At 49.7% G+C, this 20,365-nt stretch overlaps 1 protein-coding gene across 4 annotated transcripts; it reads left to right on the plus strand.

Annotated features, from left to right (window-relative positions):
• Positions 1-13,344: 13,344 nt before the first annotated feature.
• Positions 13,345-17,424, plus strand: C1H1orf210 (chromosome 1 C1orf210 homolog). Of its 4 annotated transcripts, XM_011763803.2 has the most exons (4): positions 13,606-13,755; positions 14,107-14,289; positions 15,805-15,921; positions 16,066-17,424. In XM_011763803.2, the coding sequence occupies exons 3-4, from the start codon at positions 15,903-15,905 to the stop codon at positions 16,386-16,388; spliced, it is 342 nt and encodes a 113-aa protein (XP_011762105.1). In that variant the 5' UTR covers positions 13,606-13,755; positions 14,107-14,289; positions 15,805-15,902; the 3' UTR covers positions 16,389-17,424. The 4 variants fall into 4 exon arrangements, with proteins under 4 accessions (XP_011762107.1, XP_011762105.1, XP_011762104.1 ...); XM_011763805.3 differs by lacking the exons at positions 13,606-13,755; positions 14,107-14,289 and adding an exon at positions 13,345-13,559; XM_011763802.2 differs by lacking the exon at positions 14,107-14,289 and having other exon boundaries at positions 13,607-13,755.
• Positions 17,425-20,365: the final 2,941 nt, after the last annotated feature.

Genomic DNA, 20,365 nt, shown 5'->3' on the forward strand with positions numbered 1-20,365 from the left:
ACAAAAACTGGTAATAATGATCTGTACATAAATAAAATGTTAACAGAGTTTGTACACAATAATTTGTATTATAAAACAATACCCTACAAGTGTAAAAGTATTTTTACATGTGTTGAGATTATGCTGCAAGTAATTTAAATAGCATCAATTTACAAACAATATGTCCCAAATGAAATATTACTGCACAGACAAATTTTGAGTGGATTGTGTATACATCTGCTGTTGCAGATGTATAAGAAGACTTAAGCCATAATGCACATCTTGAAGTCTCAGTCACTGGAAAATTATAGGCTAAAAATAATGCAAATATGAAGTTCTACACATTGGAGGGTTAACCTCCAAACCCAAAACAAACTCAACTGATAATGATAGAGTTAAACTCAAGGCCCCCGGCCAACTCAAGGTAATTTATTTTTTAACAGCCGGGCGCAGTGGCTAACACCTGTAATCCCAGCACTTTGGGAGGCCAAGGCAGGCAGATCACTTGAGGCCAGGAGTTCGAGACCAGCCTGGCCAACATGGTGAAACCCCGTCTCTACCAAAAATACAAAAATTAGCCGGGCGTGGTGGAACATACCTGTAATCCCAGCTACTCAGGAAGCTGAGGTAGGAGAATCGCCTGGACCCGGGAGGTGGAGGTTGCAGTGGAACTGAGATCGCGCCACTGCAATCCAGCCTGGGTAACAGAGCTAGACTCCATCTCAAAAATAAAAATAAAAACAAAACTCTTCCTCACTACCGTTCTCACCTATCAGTTTGGCAGAAGTCTGGGAGTTTTATAACATACATTCTTGACAAGGTCGTGGGGAAATAGGCATGTGCTATATAGGCATGTTGATGTAACTCTGATGGAGGGCAACTTGGGAATATCTGTCAAATTCATGAACAAGGCCAGGGGCGGTGGCTCACGCCTGTAATCCCAGCACTTTGGGAGGCCAAGGCAGGCGGATCACGAGGTCAGGAAATCGAGATCATCCTGGCTAACACGGTGAAACCCTGTCTCTACTAAAAACACAAAGAATTAGCCGGGCATGGTGGTGTGCGCCTGTAGTCCCAGCTACTTATGAGGCTGAGGCAGGAGAATGGCGTGAACCCGGGAGGCGGAGCTTACAGTGAGCTGAGATCGCGCCACTGCCCTCCAGCCAGGACTACAAAAAAAAAAAAAAAAAAAAAAAAAAAAAAAAATTCATGAGCACATGTATCCTTGACTCACAATTGCATTCTTGGGACTTTATCCTGCAGATATACTCCCATAGCACAACAAATGTCATGGTTATTCATTGTAGCATTATATGTAATGGCAGGAGATTAGGAACAATTCATGTGTCAATCAATGGGGAAATGGTTAAATAAATTTTGATGTAGCTATACAGTAAAATATAACAGCTGTGAAATTTGTTGAGGAAACTCTCCAAGTCTATATACTGGTTTTTAAAAGCTCTCCAAGACATACTAATTAGTAAGTGATAAAAAGCAGGTACAAAAGTGTATGTTGTATGTTAGCATTTGCCTAAAAAAGAAAAAATAGGAATATATATTCATACTGCTTGTACACGTTGAGTATCCCTTATCCAAAATGCTAGGGACAAGGAGTGTTCAGATTTCAGACTTTTCTGAATTTTGGGATATTTGCATATACATAATGAAATATTTTAGGGATAAGACCCAAGTCTAAATATGAAATCCATTTATGTTTCATGCATACCTTATACACATAGCCTGGAGGTAATTTTTTTTTTTTTTTTTTTGAGACGGAGTCTCGCTCTGTCACCCAGGCTGGAGTACAGTGGCCGGATCTCAGCTCACTGCAAGCTCCGTCTCCCAGGTTTATGCCATTCTCCTGCCTCAGCCTCCCGAGTAGCTGGGACTACAGGCGCCCGCCACCTCGCCCGGCTAGTTTTTTTGTATTTTTAGTAGAGACAGGGTTTCACCGTGTTAGCCAGGACGGTCTCGATCTCCCGACCTCGTGATCCGCCCGTCTCGGCCTCCCAAAGTGCTGGGATTACAGGCTTGAGCCACCGCGCCCGGCCGCCTGGAGGTAATTTTAAACAATATTTCATATGATATATATGACCCATCACATGAGGTCAGATGTGGATTTTCCACTTGTGGCATCACAAAGTGCTCAAAAAGTTTCAAATTTGGGAGCATTTCGGATTTCACATTTTCGGATTAGGGGTGCTCAACTTGTGTTTGCACAGGGCGAATATCTGTTGTGGTATTAAGTTCCACTTTGGTGGCAGTGCTCATTTGGAAACCAAAGATTTATTTTTTCTTTTATGTTAGGAAAGTAAAGGTCCATACCCTGTGGCCACTCCAGCGAGTTGGACTCACTGTTCTCCAAGTGACTGTCATGATCAAGAGGGACAGGAAAGCCTGACTCTCCAAGTTCCACTCATTTCCCTTAACAGGTGGCTCAGACAACTGATTTATGCCCCTTAGAACATTCATTTGGGTCTTTTGTGTGGCTTCTTACAATGTCCTTAGGGTTTTAGACCACATGTAAATACATGTGGAAACATTTGACAGACTCTTTTTTTTTTTTTTTGAGACGGAGTCTGGCTCTGTCGCCCAGGCTGGAGTGCAGTGGCTGGATCTCAGCTCACTGCAAGCTCTGCCTCCGGGGTTTACGCCATTCTCCTGCCTCAGCCTCCCGAGTAGCTAGGACTACAGGCGCCCGCCACCTCGTCCGGCTAGTTTTTTGTATTTTTTAGTAGAGACAGGGTTTCACCGTGTTAGCCAGGATGGTCTTGATCTCCTGACCTCGTGATTCACCCGTCTCGGCCTCCCAAAGTGCTGGGATTACAGGCTTGAGCCACCACGCCCGGCTGACAGACTCTTAAAAATGTCTATGAATTTGATTTAATTTTCTCTATAGACAAACTCCATAGTCTTCTTGCAGAAATGATGGCTCAGTTGAGATCCATTTGGGTGAAATTGTTGTGCAAATTATGCACAAAAAAGCTGGTGAAATTTGTGACTGGATCAACAGAGGATGAGTCGGGGGGAAAGAATGAACCTCTCCAAGTTGCTCCCCAAAAATGAAGTCAGGGCTATCTGGATTAAACAGTCAAGTTGGTACTATTCTAAGTAACAGAGACCTCTTCCAATTGAACTTGCCAGACTGGGGTGGGTTACATGGGTGACCATGCAGTTAGTTTTCAAAATAAACAGTGAGAGGCCCGGCACAGTGACTCATGCCTGTAATCCCAGCACTTTGGGAGGTCGAGGCAGGCAGATTGCCTGAGGCCAGGAGTTCAAGACCACCCTGGCCAACATAGTGAAACCCCATGTCTACTAAAAATACAAAAAGATTAGCCAGATGTGGTGGCACACACCTGTAGTCCCAGCTACTTGGGAGGCTGAGGCACAAGAATTGCTTGAACCCAAGAGGCAGAGGTTGCAGTGAGCTGAGATCATGCCACTGCACTCCAGCCTGGGTGACAGAGTGGGACTTTGTCTCAAAAAATAAAAAGCAATAAATAAAACATAAACAGTAAGAGTCCCATCTTTGGCCGGGCGCGGTGGCTCAAGCCTGTAATCCCAGCACTTTGGGAGGCCGAGACGGGTGGATCACGAGGTCAGGAGATCGAGACCATCCTGGCTAACACGGTGAAACCCCGTCTCTACTAAAAAATACAAAAAACTAGCCGGGCGAGATGGCGGGCGCCTGTAATCCCAGTTACTTGGGAGGCTGAGGCAGGAGAATGGCGTAAACCCCGGAGGCGGAGCTTGCAGTGAGCTGAGATCGCGCCACTGCACTCCAGCCCGGGCGACAGAGCGAGACTCCGTCTCAAAAAAAACCAAAAACCAAAAAGAGTCCCATCTTTGCTTCTTAAAGTCAAACTATTACATATAAGCTATGTAAAGTCAGTATGTGAAGTAGAATGCTGCTTTGTTTTGCTCAGTGATTTTAAAGGGAAGGAGTAGTTCCAATTTTCCTCCCAAATTACATTCCTATGTTCTCCTAAAGCATGCCCTTGTGTCTTGGCTCCTAGAATATTTTGAAAAGCATTTAAGATATTTCTTTGTTATGTGCAGCTCCAAATGCTGGCATCTTTGTATATGCCGTAAGTGCCTTAACTCTCTGTACTGTTTGTCACAATTGCTTTTCCAAGAACCACGTACATGCTGCCCAAACAAACTAGAACGTTTTCTTTTGGTTGAAATAAGCAACACTTTAACCCAATTCCTAAGTTCTACCTTTGCCTGAAATTGACTTTACTGATAAATCATTCTTCATATTGATCAGCAAAGAAAGGAAAATTTCTTTTTTGTTGTTGTTGTCCAAAAAACAGAAAAAAAAAAGAAAAGAAAAGGAAAAGAAAGTAATTCTTTTAAGATTTTGTTTAGGTTAATAGTAACAATGGTACTTTCACTTAACTTCAGCAGCAACCAAAGCCATACTGTCAATTCCAAAACAATTTTTGTTGTTCTTCCAGGAAATAACTCTGTAGTGAGAGGAAGTTTGCAGTAAATGCTTTTGGAGCATCAGGCTGAGTCTGTGTCCCTGAAGCGTGTGTGTGTGTGTGTGTGTGTGTGTGCGCGCGCGCATGCGTGTGTATTTTCACGCTGGTCAGAAAAGACATGCCAGGTGCTTGTGACAAGCTGTGATGAGGACTGGATATTACTTGGAATCCATTGTGTTCTTTTCCTTGTTGGAAAAAGAAAGCTTCTAAAAACAAGCCTTTATTTAAAGGAAGCCCCAGTTAATTCAACAAGGCTTTGAAAGAAGTCCCTTTTATAGAAACTGCTTGACAAAGGCCATTTGGCCCAGAGGAGTCCTGTGAGGTCAGAAACTGAAATCAACCCCCACATAGGGTTCAGGCAGTTAGAAGCTCAGAGTGTATTTAGTAAAGCATAACAGACTTTTACCCACTTTGGTCAGAATGGAATTTACACAGCAATGCAGAATCTTATGCTAGAACACCAACAAACCTCAATTATAATGACTAACAGTTGCTACACATTTACAGGTGCTGGCAAAAGGTGTTGGCTACACCCCATGGACTCTTAGCCTTTTGAGATGGGTGTCACTATTATTATTTTGAGATGGAGTCTTGTTCTGTCACCCAGGCTGGAGTGCAATGGCACAATCTCGGCTCACTGCAACCACCACCTCCCGGGTCCAAGCCATTCTCCTGTGTCAGCCTCCTGAGTAGCTGGGATTACAGGCTAATTTTGTATTTTTTTTAGTAGATGCTGGGTTTCTCCGTGTTGGTTGGGCTCAGGCTTGTCTCGAACTCCCGACCTCAGGTGATCTGCCCTCCTTGGCCTCCCTAAGTGCTGGGATTAGAGGCGTGAGCCACCGCGTCGGGCCGGGTGTCATTATTATTATCCCCATTTTGCAGATGAGGAAACCTATGCATCCTCAGGTTAGTTAAGTGGTGGTGTTCAATTCTGACCCCAGACAGTTTGATCGACAGCCAGAGAGCTTAACTATACCCAAGGCCTGTTAGACTATACTACCTAGACAGGAAGAAGGCTAACAGTCTCTGCCAGCACACCCAGGGAGGCTGCTATCATCTGCATGTCATCCCTCAAACTCTTAAACATGATTTAAGAAAACCAGTGCTTTTGTGTCCAGCATGCATCTGAGATTTTATTCTGGAAAACAATGAGGTCAGCTCTGTGCTGTGTGATGATGGAGTGGTGCCCTTTAAAAGACAAGGGCCGACCAGGAAAGATGGGCAGGCATGAATTTTAAGGATGTCTTGCCTTTAAGTTCCACCAGGTCCTTGCTTCACCCCAGGTCACTCGGAGATCCTAGAAGAATAGCTCACCCAATAGCACGAGACACAAGTGACTCATTGTCTTTCTGCCTCAAACAACAGCAGCCTACTTAGCATACAAAACACATTCTATGAGGGAAAGCTGGCCCAGCCACAGCCGTGCATTCTTTGCAGGAGCTGCACATGGGGGTTGCTTTCTGGTTATTCAGTCTTACTTTGTTTATTATTATTATTATTATTATTATTATTACTTTAGAGACAGAGTCTCGCTCTATTGCCCAGGCTGGAGTGCAGTGGTGCAATCATAGCTTGCTGCAGCCTCAAACTCCTGGGTTCAAGCAATCCTCCCACCTCAGCTTCCTGAGTAGCTGGGACTATAGGTGTGTGCTACCACCCCTGGCTTCAGTCTTACTTTGAGGATAAGAGGTAGTGACAACACAAGTCCATTAGTGCTCATGATGCATGATTTATTTCGTGGTGACGCAGGGATGACAAGGAAAGGCTTGAAGGCAGTGTCCCAACTCCTCTTTCCCTAGCCCTTTCTCCCTGAAGGCATATTGGTGCTTTGCCGGCTCCACCCTTGCCGGCACCCTAAGGAAGGGACACTTGTTCCCACTGGGGGGTCGGAGTGAACTACTGCACCAGCACACAGGTGTGGGCTTTCTGCTCTCTTGGGGAGAGGCCTCTCCTACAGGCTTAAGTGGTGCCTGCCCCCAGAGGATTTCTCTATGGGAACTGCTCCAACAGCCCTGGAGTCTCAGAGCTGGGGTCTCAGGTGGGCACCAGCTTTCCTCCTTTCCCCTTTCTAACAGGGCCCCCATGAGAAAGCAAGAATGTGGCAGAGATGACTGTTCAGAGATGACTGTTGGCATTGCAGGGGCCCAGGGAGGCATGGCTGGGAGGGGCAGCTCTGTCCAGTGAGTCTATGGCCTCTGGCCAGCTGCATGGACACGACATCCTCAGGAGAGGGTGTGGGAGTCCCTGGCAGGCCTGCTGAGCTCTGTTCTTGTGAGACCTGGCTACCCCAGAGATAATAACCAAGGGGATTCATAGACTGCCATTGTTACACTGTGCATATGTGATATCTAATGATCTTCCTAGGTCAGATGTGGTGAGGTGGAGCTGGTGGCTTTGGGAGAAATTGTCCCATGAACCCGAGGTTAGATCTGATGTGGCAACTCCATGAGGTAGTCACACTGGAGTTTCAGGGTGGTGTGGTTGGTGATACATGAGGCTTGGTGAGCTCTCCCCCTCAGGATTTCATGGCATACATGGGCCTGGATAGGCTGGTCTCCTCCTGAAGAAGTGAGGAAACCCTAGAAGTTGTGTCTCGAAACATTCCCTAGTCTCAGTCTCCTGGGATGCTCCACTGAGGATAGATCCTTTGAGCTGACTCAGGGAACTGTGACTTCTTAGGGATAACTGGGTCAGAGGGCTCGTTTTCACCAACCTTCAAGCACAGCCCTCAGTGGGACTGCAGGGATGCTTCCAATGCCAGGGCATGTCTAGGAGGTCAGGGAGGGCAGACTAGGAATAGGGAAAGGCAGCCTTCTGGGAAGGTGGAGCTTGAATGAAGGAGGAAGAGTGTGGTGTCCCTAAGGACAGTCCTAAGTCCCAAGAAGGGGCTGATTCCTCTCTGGGAGGCTGGGGCTGGAAGAAGCCAGAAGCCTGGGAAATGGGCAGCCTTCCTCCAAAGGGTTACAAAGAGAAGGAAAGTGTCCTCTACCGATTCAAAAGGGGCATCTGCTTACAACAGAATAGAGATCCCTGTACAAAGAGTGGAAAGTGTTAACACCAGTTCCTTTTTTTTTTTTTTTTTTTTTTTGAGATATAGTCTCATTTCTAGGCTGGAGTACAGTGTGGTGCAGTCACAGCTCACTGCAGCCTTGACATCCAGGGCTCAAGCGATCCTCCTACCTCAGCCCCCTTAGTAGCTAGGACTACAGGTGCATACCACCACGTCTGGCTAATTTTTTTTTAAATTTTTTATTTTTGTAGATACGGGGTTTCACCATGTTGTCCAGGCTGATCTCCAGCTCCTGAGCTCAAGCGATCAGCCTGCCTCAACTTCTCAAAGTGCTGGGATTACAGGCATGTGTCACCGCGCCCAGCCCATAACACCAGTTCTTAATCTGGAGTGAGCAAGTGAGCTGCCTGGAATTCTAACCATTCATTCATCCAGTAAGTTTTTATGGAACATCTTATTAGCATCTGGCCTGCGAGCATATCTGCGCCTGGCTGAGACCCTGTCTCTTAAAAAAACAAAACAAAACAAAATAAAAACCCTGCAGGCCAGGCACAGTGGCTCACGCCTATAATCCCAGCACTTTGGAGGCCGAGGCGGGAGGATCATGAGGTCATGAGATCGAGACTATCCTGGCCAACATGGTGAAACCCCAACTCTATTAAAAATACAGAAATTAGCTGGGCGTGGTGGTGCGTGCCTGTAATTCCAGCTACTCGGGAGCTTGAGGCAGGAGAATTGCTTGAACCAGGGAGTCGGAGATTGCAGTGAGCGGAGATCGTGCCACTGCACTCCAGCCTCGTGACAGAGTGAGACTCTGTCTAAAAAAAAGAAAAAAAAACAAAAAAACAAACTGTATCCCCTAGTGTAACTTCAATTTCCTTCTGCCACCATCTGCCCACCACCTCCTGTTTATCTATTTTTTCTACTCACTGTCTCTAGTACACCAGCAATCCATCCTGAAATCCATTGATCCTACCACCTTTTTGGGTTCTCTGCACTCCTCTGTCCCCACTTCCTCCTTTACCCTGACCAGACACTGTGGGCCATCATTACAACCACTCCCTTGCCCGCAGCTCAGCTCCCTTGCCCGCCCCCTTCTTGCTTTTTCATATTTGCCCAGCAAATCCCTAATCTTGGCAAAACCCCTCTCTCCATCTTCTCCCCACCTGCACTTGGAGGGACTAGAAAAGGAAAAACTCAGACACCCTAACTGACCATGCCCATCTACCTTACAGGGGGCCTGAGGCTGTCTGGTAAACCCATTACACGGCTGGGCCCATTATCTCTGCCATGCTCTGGGGTGGTGAATTCACACGTTTTCTTCTCTTCAGCCTCAGCACCCTCTTCCTGCTCTTCACTCAGCTGAGGACACTGCTTCTTATTTCTCTGGAAAAATGGAAGCCATGAGGGGAAAGCTTCCTAAGGTTCCCATCGCAGACCCAGTGCATGTCACCTGTCTAAGCCACCTTCCTCCTGTGACTCAGAGGGACTCTGCTGCCAACCCTCCCCGTGCCCTTGACCCCACCCTCTCGATTCCTCAGGGACTCCACACTTGCCTTGTCCCTTCTCTTCCTTCTGCATCATCAGTTTCCGGTCTCTCCTGGCTTATTCTGGCCAGCATTACACACATGGTTTAACAGCTCCTCCCCTTAAAGCAAAATCCTCCCTTAGTCCCACACCCATCTCCAGGGTCAGTCCCATGTCTCTGCTCCTTTTATAGCAAAGTTCCTTGGAGGCGTGGCCTCCACTTCCTCTGGTCCCATACTTATGCTTCACTCCAATCAGGCGGTTGTCCCCAGAACACTCTCTTGTCTCTTAAAACTGCTCTCATTGCTGGGCACAGTGGCTCGCGCCTATAATACCAGCACTTTGGGAGGCCGAGGCAGGCGGATTGCTTGAGGTCGGGGGTTCAAGACCAGCCTGGCCAACATGGTGAAACCCCATCTCTACTACAGAAATTAGCCAGGTGTGGCGGCGTGCGCCTGTATTCCCAGCTACTTGGGAGGCTGAGGCAGGAGAATCGCTTGAACCTGGGAGGCAGAGGTTGCAGAGAACTGAGATCATGCCACTGCACTCCAGCCTGGGCTACAGAGCAAGACTTCATCTCCAAAAAAAAAAAAAAAAGACCAAACCAAACCAAACCAAAAAACGAAAAACCCCTGCTCTTGTCAAGGTCACTGGTGATCTCCACTTTGCCAATTTCAAAGGTCAATTCTCACTCCTTATCTTCAAAAACCTTCCTGCAGCATTTGACTAACCAAGCTAGCTGAGCCCTTGCCCTTGAAACGCTTTCTTCCCTGGCCAGGACTCTCCCACATTTGCCTCCTACTTTGTGGGCCCCTCCCTGGTCTCCTTTCCTGCTTTTCCTCCCCACCCTCACCTCTACTCCTGGCACATTCCAGGGCTCCTCTCTCTCTACACTTATCCTTGAGGATCTCATCCAGATGCCTGGCTTTGACAATCATCTATGTTTTGTTGGTTCCTAAGTGTATATTTCTAGTCCCCACCGCCCGTTGCATCCAGGCCACTTGACGCTACGCTCTACTCAGGATGCTACCGGATGGCTCACAGGCATCCAATGTGTCCAAAACTGAGGTCCTAGTTTCCCTCCCAGACTCCTCCCACTTCATTAAACGACAGCTCCAGTCTTCCAGTTGCTCAGGCCAAAACTTTGGAGTTATTCTTGAATCCTTTCTTTTTCTCAAGCCCCACATTTAATCAGCCAATCATGTCAACTTTACCTTCAGATATATCTGGAGTCTGAGCACTTGTCCCCACCTTCACCAGACTTCCCGGCTGCCACATGTCCTTTCCCCTCGATGATTGCAGCAGCCTTCTAACTGGCCTTCTGCTTCTACCCTGGCCTCCCCTGGTCCATACTTCATGCAGAAGACAGACCGGTTCCTTTACAATGCAAAGAGCAGTCCTCTGCTCACATGCCCAGTGACTTCCTGTCTCCCGGAGAGATCCGATGAGGCCCCTCAGGAATAGCTCCTGACATCACCTGGTGTAGCCCCTCAGATCTGCCCCCATCTTTCTGCACTCCATCCAGCGGCTGCCTTGCTGTAGTTGAACAAGCCAGCCGTGCTCCTGCATCTCAGCATTTGTGCTGGCGGTTCCCTTTAGCTGGAATGCTCTGCCCCCAGATATTGGCACAATCGCTGTCTCACTCTTAGGCAGATCTCAGCTCCAATGTGCCCTCTTCAGTGAGTCCCCTCTTCCGACTATCTAAAGTAGCAGCTGCCTCATGTTCACATGGAGCTATCACCAAGCTGTTTTCTTCCCAACACTTACTGTTATCTGAAATAATCTTATTTATTTCTTTGTGTATTGTTCGTCTTATCCACCAGAATGGAAGCTTTATGGCGGCAGAAATTGTCCCACAAGCTAGCACAGAGCCTACCACATGGTTGCCGGGGCTGCCACAGAAGGTTGTAAAGGTTGTTCACTACATCAGAGCTCTTGGCTGAGGAGCCGTGGGTGCTGATACCCAGTTTGCCCTCTGTTCTCCACGATGTGGGGCCGTCCAGCAGCTAGCCATCTGCTTTTCAGCAATGTGTGACATATGGGCTGGCTGTGACTCTGGTGGCCATTCAAAAAATATTCATTGAATAAATTACTGAATGATGGATGTGAAGACCCTCTGCTTGTTTTCCTCTGCAGGACTTCATGCCAATTACCTTCTCACAGCCTCATTTTCCTTTTCCATTAAGGGGACAGTTAACATCTACCTCATAGCATGGTTACAAGGATTAAGTGAAACAGTTCATTAAAAAGCTGGCATAAATGTGATTCCATTTATAAGAAATATCCAGAACAGGCAAATCCATAGAGACTGAAAGCAAATTAATGGTCGTGAAAGACTGGGGGAAAAGGGACGTGGGAAATACTGCTTAATTGGTCAGGGGTATCCCTTTGGGGTGATGAAAATGTTTTAGAACTAGAGTGATGGTTGCATGACATTATGAATGTACTACACACTACTGAACCGTGTACCAGGAAATGGCTAACATGGGGAATTTTATGTTATATGAATTAGGTTATGGTATATGAACACCTCAATTTAACAAAACCTGGCACAGTGTCTAGGACGTGGTAGGTGCTCAATGAATATCAGTTGAATCTCATGATTTCCTTGCTTCAAAAACAAAGTAAAACCCTAAGCCCTCCTTGGTGCCTCATTGCCCCATCCAGGATAATCCTCTCTTTCCTCAAATTTGTTTCAGAAGAGTATACTGTTGCCATTTTAGATATGGGGGATATGATGGAAACAAGACCAATGCAGAGCCCACTCCCAGGGTTTACAGGTTGGGGGAAACTAAAGAGAAAATCACACCCGACATGGTTCAGGATATAGGGGAGAAGGGCCATCATCTGCAGGGGTGCAGTGGAGAGTGGGGAAGGCAGGAGTCCCAGGAGAAGGGAGCAGAGCCAGGGAGATGAGAGGGCATGGTGGGTTCAGGGAATAGAAGAGAGTTTGGTGGCCGGGCGCAGTGGCTCATGCCTGTAATCCCAGCACTTGGAAGGCTGGGGCGGGCAGATCACTTGAGGTCAGGAGTTCGAGACCAGCCTGGCCAACATGGCAAAAACCTGTCTCTCCTAGGAATACAAAAATTAGCTGGGTGTGGTGGTGCATGCCTGTAATCTAGCCACTCCGGAGGCTGAGGCAGGAGAATCGCTTGAACCCCAGGGCCGCAGGTTGCAGTGAACTGAGATAGCACCACTGTACTCTAACCTGGGTGACAGAGACTCAAAAAAAAAGAAAATAGAAAAAAGAAAATAGTTTGGTATAGCTGCAGCAGAGGAGGCAGGATAGGTGGGAAGGGATGCCCTGAAGGTTCAGATTTCAATCTAAGATTTTCAAGGCCAAGTGTGAACTGGCCTCCACCTTCCAGCCACAGTTCTACCATGCCTTGTTTGCATCTCCTCTCTGTACCCCCCCTTTTATTTTTTTGAGACAGGGTCTTGCTCTGTAGCCCAGGCTGGAGTGTAATGGCGCAATCATGGCTCACTGTAGTCTAAAACTTCTGGGCTCTGGCAGTCCTCCCACCTCAGCTTCCCCAGTAGCTAGGACTACAGGTGAGCATTATCACACCCAACTAATTTTTGTGTTTGTAGTAGAGATGGGGTCTCCCTATGTTGCCCAGGCTGATCTCCAACTCACGGGCTCAAGCAATCAACCCGCTTTGGCCTCCCAAAGTGCTGGGATTACAGGCGTGAGCCACCATGCCTGGCCTCTCTGCAGCCCTTGTTCCCACTGTGCCCTGTCTCTCCTTGTGAATTCGGGGCCTCCAGGCCTTGGCACATGCTGTCCTTCTTCCCTTAGGTAGTTACGGGGAGCCTGGCCTGATTCAGTACTGTGCTGGGAGCCACAGGCTGTCAAAGCCTGGCCCCGCCCTGGGAAAGCGAATAATCACAGGATAATGAGGAATGCTGTGGGTGCTCTGGGCGTGGAAGAGTAGGGGCTTGCAGGGTAGAGGGAGGGCTCAGGGAAGGTGATTCCTGAACTGGAACTTGAAGAACAGGGGGCACCAGGCCCAGAGACGAGGAGTAAAGCTAAAGGGAATCAGAGAGCACCCGGGAGAGCTTCAGAGGCTGGCTTGTGGGGTCACAGAATCCTGAGATCCAGATGAAGGTTGAGCCCCCATCCAGATCCACCACTCACCCCCTACACAGTTACACACCCATTTGCAGGCAATTTGGGACAGTTCTTGGTCCTTCTGGCTTTGCCTGGAAAGAATGCCCTCCCCACCCGCTCTGGTTCCAGCCCACCACCCTTACAGGCCTGCAAAGCTCCTGCTTCAACTCTGGCCTTTGTACCAGTCACCGGACATTCAGTTGTTTATCAGCCTGAGCATCTGCCCGCTGAGGTGTCTGCCTCTCTAGGGGCCGCTGGACCCTTCTCTGGATCCCAGCTGTACAAACCCTCAGCATTGGGGGGTGAGGGTGAGGTCTACACCCATAAAGTTCTTGGCAAAAGCCTGGGGGAGACGTAGAATGATCCCTCCCCACTGGAGGCGCTGCCGCAGCCGGCCCTTCTGCCCGACCTGCAACTTCGGCCCCGCCCACTGCCTCCGCAGGTGAGTCAAGCTTGGCCTTGACCCGCCCACCTGTCCAGGTTCTGCCGGCCCCAGCCGGAAGCTTACTCCGCGGACTGTGCACAGTTCTTGAGGTGGGAACAGAAGGCTCGGGGGGGCCGGGGAGGGGGTACCCAGGCTCTGCACAGATCCTCAGGGGCTCCTGGCAGCGGGAAAGAAGCTACACATCAGAGTGGGGGTAGGTGTCTGTGCATGTCAGAGGGTGTGTTTGTTGGTGGAGGAAAGTGTGACCTGGGGGGAGGGGCGACTATGCGTATGTGTGTATGGGGGATGGGCAGGTCAGTGTGGGCTGTGAGTTCAGAGGCTTGTTGGGGAGTGTATATGTGCCCTTGGAAGGTTAGTGTGTGTGTGTCTTCTTGGGAAGAATTCACAGGGCAGGGAGGAAAGGAATAGGAGTACAACCTTAGAAACGTCAGATTGAATTCAGTTCATTCCAGTGTTACACATTCTCATGTTTTGCGGACCTAGTGCTAGGATGAGGCCCACAGCAGGCTGAGAAATGAATGAGCAGGTGACCTCTCCTTCCTAGGACGTCTCTCCTGCTCCCCTCGTTAATGTCACAAGCACCACACTGAGCGGCTGAGTGCCCAGCTCCCTGCAGCACGAGGGTACAGATCCATCAGCCAGCACTTGACCACGGGGAGCTGCCCGCCTAGCAATGACTGGTTCTGACTGATGGTTGACTGGGCAGGATGGTGACAGGTCACCCAGGGTAGGTCCAGGGACAACCTCACAGGCAGGTATGGTCTGATTTGGCCTTGACAGACTGGGGCCCCAAAAACTGAGGAGGGTGTGGCCAGGGAGGAGGGTGGGTGAGTGGGAGGGTGGCGTGTGTGTCTGTCTGGAGTGCTGGGGAGGGAACTGTGGAGAAGAGGAAGAAGAGTTTGGCTTGAGGGCCATGTGCTGGATTGCAAGGCACTGTGGGGAATGGGGAGCGTTTAAAGGAATTTTAACCAGGCTAGTGATGGGGTCAGAGTTGGGTTCTAGGCCAATCACTCCAGGGAAGAGACCAGAGGTGGGGAGACCAGTTAGGAGATTATGGCTAGAGTACAAGAGGAAGGTGGCTTGGACTCAGCTGTGGCAGAGGGGTGGAGAGAAGGGTATTGTCATTCCAGAGATGTTTAGTGGAAGAGATGATGGGGCTTGATGCCAGGTTGGACGTGAGGAGGTGGGGGGGAATTTTGAAGGCACTTGTATCAAAGAATATACTGGGGTACTCCCCTCAGCTTCTCTCCTTAGTACTTTCCTAGCCAGGCTACTCTGCCCCCAAGGACTCCCTTGGTTCAGGTGCTCCACCTGCAGATACGCTCCTGCCCTAGCTCTTCGTCTGCCAGGTACTTCTAACTTTCATGCTCCTCCTCTAGATACTCCCCAGATTCAGGTGTGCCTCCTCCAGACACTCCAGGTGTTTCCAAGCCTGGATGATCTTCCTCCAGCTACTCCCCTAATTGAAGTGTTTCTCCTGTAGGTGTCCCCAGCCCTGGGTGATAATTTCCTGATTCAGGTGATCCTCATTTGAATACTCCCTGGCTTGAGCCTCCCTCTAGGGGCAGAGTGTGGGCCTCCTGTAAGTAGAGGTGAATGGACAGGGATTTGCTTGAAGGGCTGAGAGTAGAGGTGGGCAGCAGCTGCTTTCAACTTAGAGGCAGAAGGGCCAGGGCTGCTCTGGCTGTGTCCAGGGCCCCTGTCCTCAGCTGGGACTTGCATCACTCTCCCCATATGTAGTCTCCGCTTTGGCTGGGTAGCGCCAAGCAATTGCTGTTTTCTGACCTTTGGGAGCCAGGACCCACCTCTGCCCCTGTCTCCCATCCTTAGCTTACCAAGCAGTGCAACAGACTGGGCTCTGGGTTCAAATCTGGGGACTTTGGTTGAGTCAGTTCACCTTTTTCAGCCTCAGAGCCCTCATCTATAAAGTGGGGATAATGTTTATACCTACCTTACTGGGTTTTGTGAGCATGATGCCTGGTGCTTGAATTACAAGGAATGCTCAGTAAGTTCTACAATTTAGTTATTTTTTTTTTTTTAGCATCTTCCAGAGCAAAACCCTGTGATGGTCCCTTACAAATAGCCAGTTTCTGTAGGCTCAGCTTGTTTCTCTTCTGTGGACAACTGGTGTGGTCAGTTGTCCAGTCCCCAGAGTTTGTGCAGCACTACCATGGCTGTGAGTGTGACCTGGAAAGTGCACCCTGTGACCGTCCCTGACACCCATACCTACGTTATTTTCTAGGACTTGTGCCCTGGGGCTGCCTGGCATCTGGGGGCGTCCTCAGAGCCAGGGCTCTTTCTGGTTGAGGCTGAGACTCACTGGTGTCATCAGGCCCCTCCATGAATGAGACAAACAAAAGTGAGTGACAGTGGGAGGATGATGGGGGTGAGGGGCTTCCCCTTAGAGGCTGGGTTTGGGGGAAGGACCCTACCCGCACTCCTGTTGGTTTCTCCAGGGAGCCCCCTCTGGGGCCCACCTATAATGCTATCCCTTTCTCTGCAGCACTTGTGGGGCCCTCGGAGCTCCCCACAGCATCTGCTGTGGCCCCTGGCCCAGGCACTGGGGCTCGGGCGTGGCCTGTGCTGGTAGGATTTGTGCTGGGGGCTGTGGTCCTCTCGCTCCTCATCGCACTGGCTGCCAAATGCCACCTCTGCCGCCGATACCATGCCAGCTACCGGCACCGCCCACTGCCTGGGACAGGAAGGGGGGGCCGCCCACAGGTGGCTGAAGATGAGGATGATGATGGCTTCATCGAGGACAATTACATTCAGCCTGGGACTGGCGAGCTGGGGACAGAGGGTAGCAGGGACAACTTCTCCCTCTGAGCTCCCATCTTTGGACTCTCCCCATTCCCTCCATGCCTGACAGCTTAAGGACAGTGGTTATGACACGGGGGTTCCTCGAACCTCAGGGACAGAGGTGGCTGGGGCTTAAAGGTTGGTCAGGGATGGAGTAAACCTTACTTTCCTGACACTAGCCAGCAAAGTGACAATGACCCTCCCTTGCTCAATAACTCTCAATGGTTCCCTGCTGTTCTCAGGATAAAGCCAAACAAAGGCTTGAGTGTGGCTATAAGGCCCTCTGTGATCATGCCTCCGGGCCTCTTGGTTTCTTTTCTTGCCTTCCCCTACTTTACTCTCGAACTAAATGTTATTCTCCCTCCCACCACTTGCCATGCAGTTTCCCCAGGCACCTTTGCTCACATTGGTCCCCCTGCCTATGCTACTCTTCTCCTAAATCCTCTATGACTGTGATGGCCTGCCTACCTGCCAGCATTTCAAATATGCCCAGATGGTAACATTTGTGCAGGTGAAAACCAGTGCCAAGCTTCATTTTTTCTTTTTTCATTTTTCTTTTTTTTCTCCTGAGACGGAGTCTCACTCTGTTGCCCAGGCTGGAGCGCAATGGCACATCTTGGCTCACTGCAACCTCCGCCTCCCAGGTTCAAGTGATTCTCCTGCCTCAGCCTCCCAAGTAGCTGGGATTGCAGGTGTCTGCTACCACGCCCGGCTAATTTTTTGTATTTTTAGTAGAGTCAGGGTTTCACTGTGTTAGCCAGGATGGTCTCGATCTCCTGATTTCATGATCCACCTGCCTCGGCCTCCCAAAGTGCTGGGATTACAGGCAAAAGCCACTGCACCCGGCCACTAATTTTTATATTTTTAGTAGAGACGGGGTTTCGCCATGTTGGCCAGGTCTCAAACTCTTGATGTCAGGTAATCTGCCCGCCTTGGCTTCCCAAAGTGCTGGGATTACAGGCGTGAGCCACTGTGCCCAGCCAGCTTCTTAATGAATTGTTTTCCTATAAATAAAGTGGGTAATCTGGTTATAATATGTTTTTCACAGGAATTAATAAATCTATTTTCATTTTGAATAAAAATAAAAAATTGTGACTCATTTTTATTTTTCTGGAGCTGGGCTTTATCTCTCAGAGCTAGAAGACACTGCTCAGATGTTCCCCCCTCCACAACACCTTCCATGAGCCCTTCTCTAGTATTGTCCTGTCCACATTTTGTTTTCATCTTTTTGTTTGTTTGTTTTGAGACGGAGTCTTGGTCTTGTTGCCCAGGCTGGAGTGCAGTGGCGCAATCTTGGCTCACTGCAACCTCCACCCCCCATGTTCAAGCGATTCTCCCACCTCAGCCTCCCAAGTAGCTGGGATTACAGGCACCCACCACCACACCCAGCTAATTTTTGTATTTTTAGTAGAGATGGGGTTTTTCCATACTGGCCAGGTTGGTCTCAAACTGCTGACCTCAGGTGATCTGCCCTCCAAAAGGTGACTCGGCCTCCCAAAGTGGTAGGATTACAGGTGTGAGCCACCGCACCTGGCCACCTTTTTTTTTTTTTTTTTTTTTTGCCACAGGGTCTTTCTCTATCACCCAAGCTGCAGTATGGTGGGGCTATCACAGCTCACTGTAGCCTCCACCTCCTGTGCTTAAGTGATCCTCCCATCTCAGCCTCCCAAGTAGCTGGGAATACATGCATGTGCCACTGTGCATGGCTATTTTCTGTAGAGATGGCGTCTCACTGTATCACCCAGGCTTGTCTTGAACTCCTAGACTTTAGTAATCCTCCTGCCTCTGCCTCCCAAAGTGCTGGGATTTACAGGCTTATTTTAATCTCTATGACAGTTTGTACTTGCCCCTTACTATGCCTGCCCCCATAGCTAAACTGGGAGCTCCCTGAGGCCCCAGGCTGTGTCTTATTCTGTATCCTCAGATTCTTGCACAAGGGAGCTAGTTTTAAGATGGAAAAGACTTGAGTTAAGCTATTTTCAATTGCAAGCAATAGAAAGGAGTTTGGGGGAGAAAGGATTCTATGCTGTTGCATAGAATCAAAGGGACAGCAGGAAGCAGGCAGTCCCAGCAGCCAGAGGTCAGGCATTTCACATCTAGCATCCTGTTATTTAGGGGCACTGATGGGACTCTCTATAACCAGGACTTCCAAACTCTCAATTCCAAGTTTCAAGTGCTCAGACAAGAGAATCAGTTTGGCCTAGCTTTGGTCAAGTATACAGGGGTTTAAAGCATAATCTGCTGTGAGTCCAAGGGACATGGTTTTGGGAACCTATCTGTTTGTTCCAGATCATTCTCAGACAAGAGGCAGTTCTTATGAGCCAGGCAGCCGCCCCCATGTGTTCCCCAAGTACAGAGTCAGCCTTTGAGGAATGAGCTGGTACAGAAGGGAAGTGAGGCATTGGCAAATGTAGTGAGGTGCTTGGCGGGAGATTGAGGAGGACTTGAGTGTAGTGTCTGAGAGGTGCCCATGGTAGTGAGGAAGCCCAAGAGTGGACTGGATCTGTTAGGGTCTTGGATGCCAAGCTCACACTTCAACCCGAGAACAATGGAGGCTCATCTGTGGACTTTTTTTTGTGCAAGGGCATGACATAATCATGATAGAAAAGTCATTCTGGCTGCTGTGCAGAGATGGATTAGGGGAAGACACTGAGAGAAGGTGATAAGACCTGACTAAGGTGTGACATAGGAACAGACTCCGAGACAGGAGGGAGGAATTGCTGATAGGACCTGTTGACTTTGGATATGGGGAGTAGGTAGGTATCAGAAAAAACCGCCCTGGCTTCTGGCTTGGTTGCTGGGTGCATGGACAAAGAGCAGGTCGGGGCAATGGGGATTCAGTGTTGGATGCAGGATTTCAGGGGAGATGCCTCGGGGCCGCTGGGTTCGCAGGGAGAAGTCTAGTCTGCAGACACAGGCTTGGGAACACTTAGCACCAGGGTCACTGAGAGCGGGAGTGGATGAGATCACCAGGGAGGAGCGGAGTGGGAAACACATCTCAAGATTGTCAGCGGACCAAGGCCTGGCAAGGGAGTTGGAGGAAGCAGAGAGGAGGGAAGCCCAGCTCACATGACCCCCAACCTGGCCATGGTTCCTGAGTCCAGAGATGGACTGCCCCTCACAGGCCTGGGGAGAGCAGAGGCTGCCCCAGCCTGAGACCCTGGAGGAAGACCCCAGAGACTGACCTAAGGGGCATGTCCTGGCCTTCAAGGAAATCCTGCTACCCAGGCAGCTGGGCCTGCCCCCTGCCCCTGGGCTCCTTCGACTGCCACCACGGAGGAGCTGCCCTGTGTGTAGTTCTGTGCTCAGCTGGCCCTGTTCTCCTGTACTCTTTCGGGCATCAGTCAGAACCTCTGAGGGACCCAGGAGAAGAAGGTAATGGCCTGATCCCAGACCCGCAGTTGATTTTGCTGAGCCTATGCCCCGCAGGGTGCCCGAGCTTCCCCTCAGAACCTGCTGTGGGTGGCCAGCCTGCCTGAGCAGGGCCCTGTAGTCAAAAGAACCTTGGACCCTATTCTTCAAGGCCTTGATTCCTTGGAGGAATTTCTTCCCACTGTGGTTTGCGTGCCTGGTCTCAAGTGCAAGGAGGGAGCATGACCTGGGCCCACAGGCGCAAAGGGCTGGGAGTGTTGGAGCTGCTGGGAGCTTGGGATGCGGCCAGGCCCTCTTTGGTTTGGCCTCTTCTGGCTTCGGGTCCTGGCCCCACCTACCTCTGCCCCTGGTCCTTCACCTTGTCCTCCACTCCTTGGCAGCTGCCACTACCTACTCTGCCTTGGGAATCCCAACCCAGCCACCCACTGTCTCATCCTGCTGCCTCAAAGGCAAGGCAACATCCCTTGCACTGTGTGGAGGCCAAAGATGGAGTCCCACAAAGCCACCAACATGACGATTAAGAAACTCTAGCAGTTGGCCGGGCGCGGTGGCTCATGCCTGTAATCCCAGCACTTCGGGAGGCTGAGGCGGGCAGATCACAAGGTCAGGAGATTAAGACCATCCTGGCTAAC

The sequence above is a fragment of the Macaca nemestrina genome, chromosome 1, assembly GCF_043159975.1.
Source record: "Macaca nemestrina isolate mMacNem1 chromosome 1, mMacNem.hap1, whole genome shotgun sequence".
Lineage (NCBI taxonomy): Eukaryota > Metazoa > Chordata > Mammalia > Primates > Cercopithecidae > Macaca > Macaca nemestrina.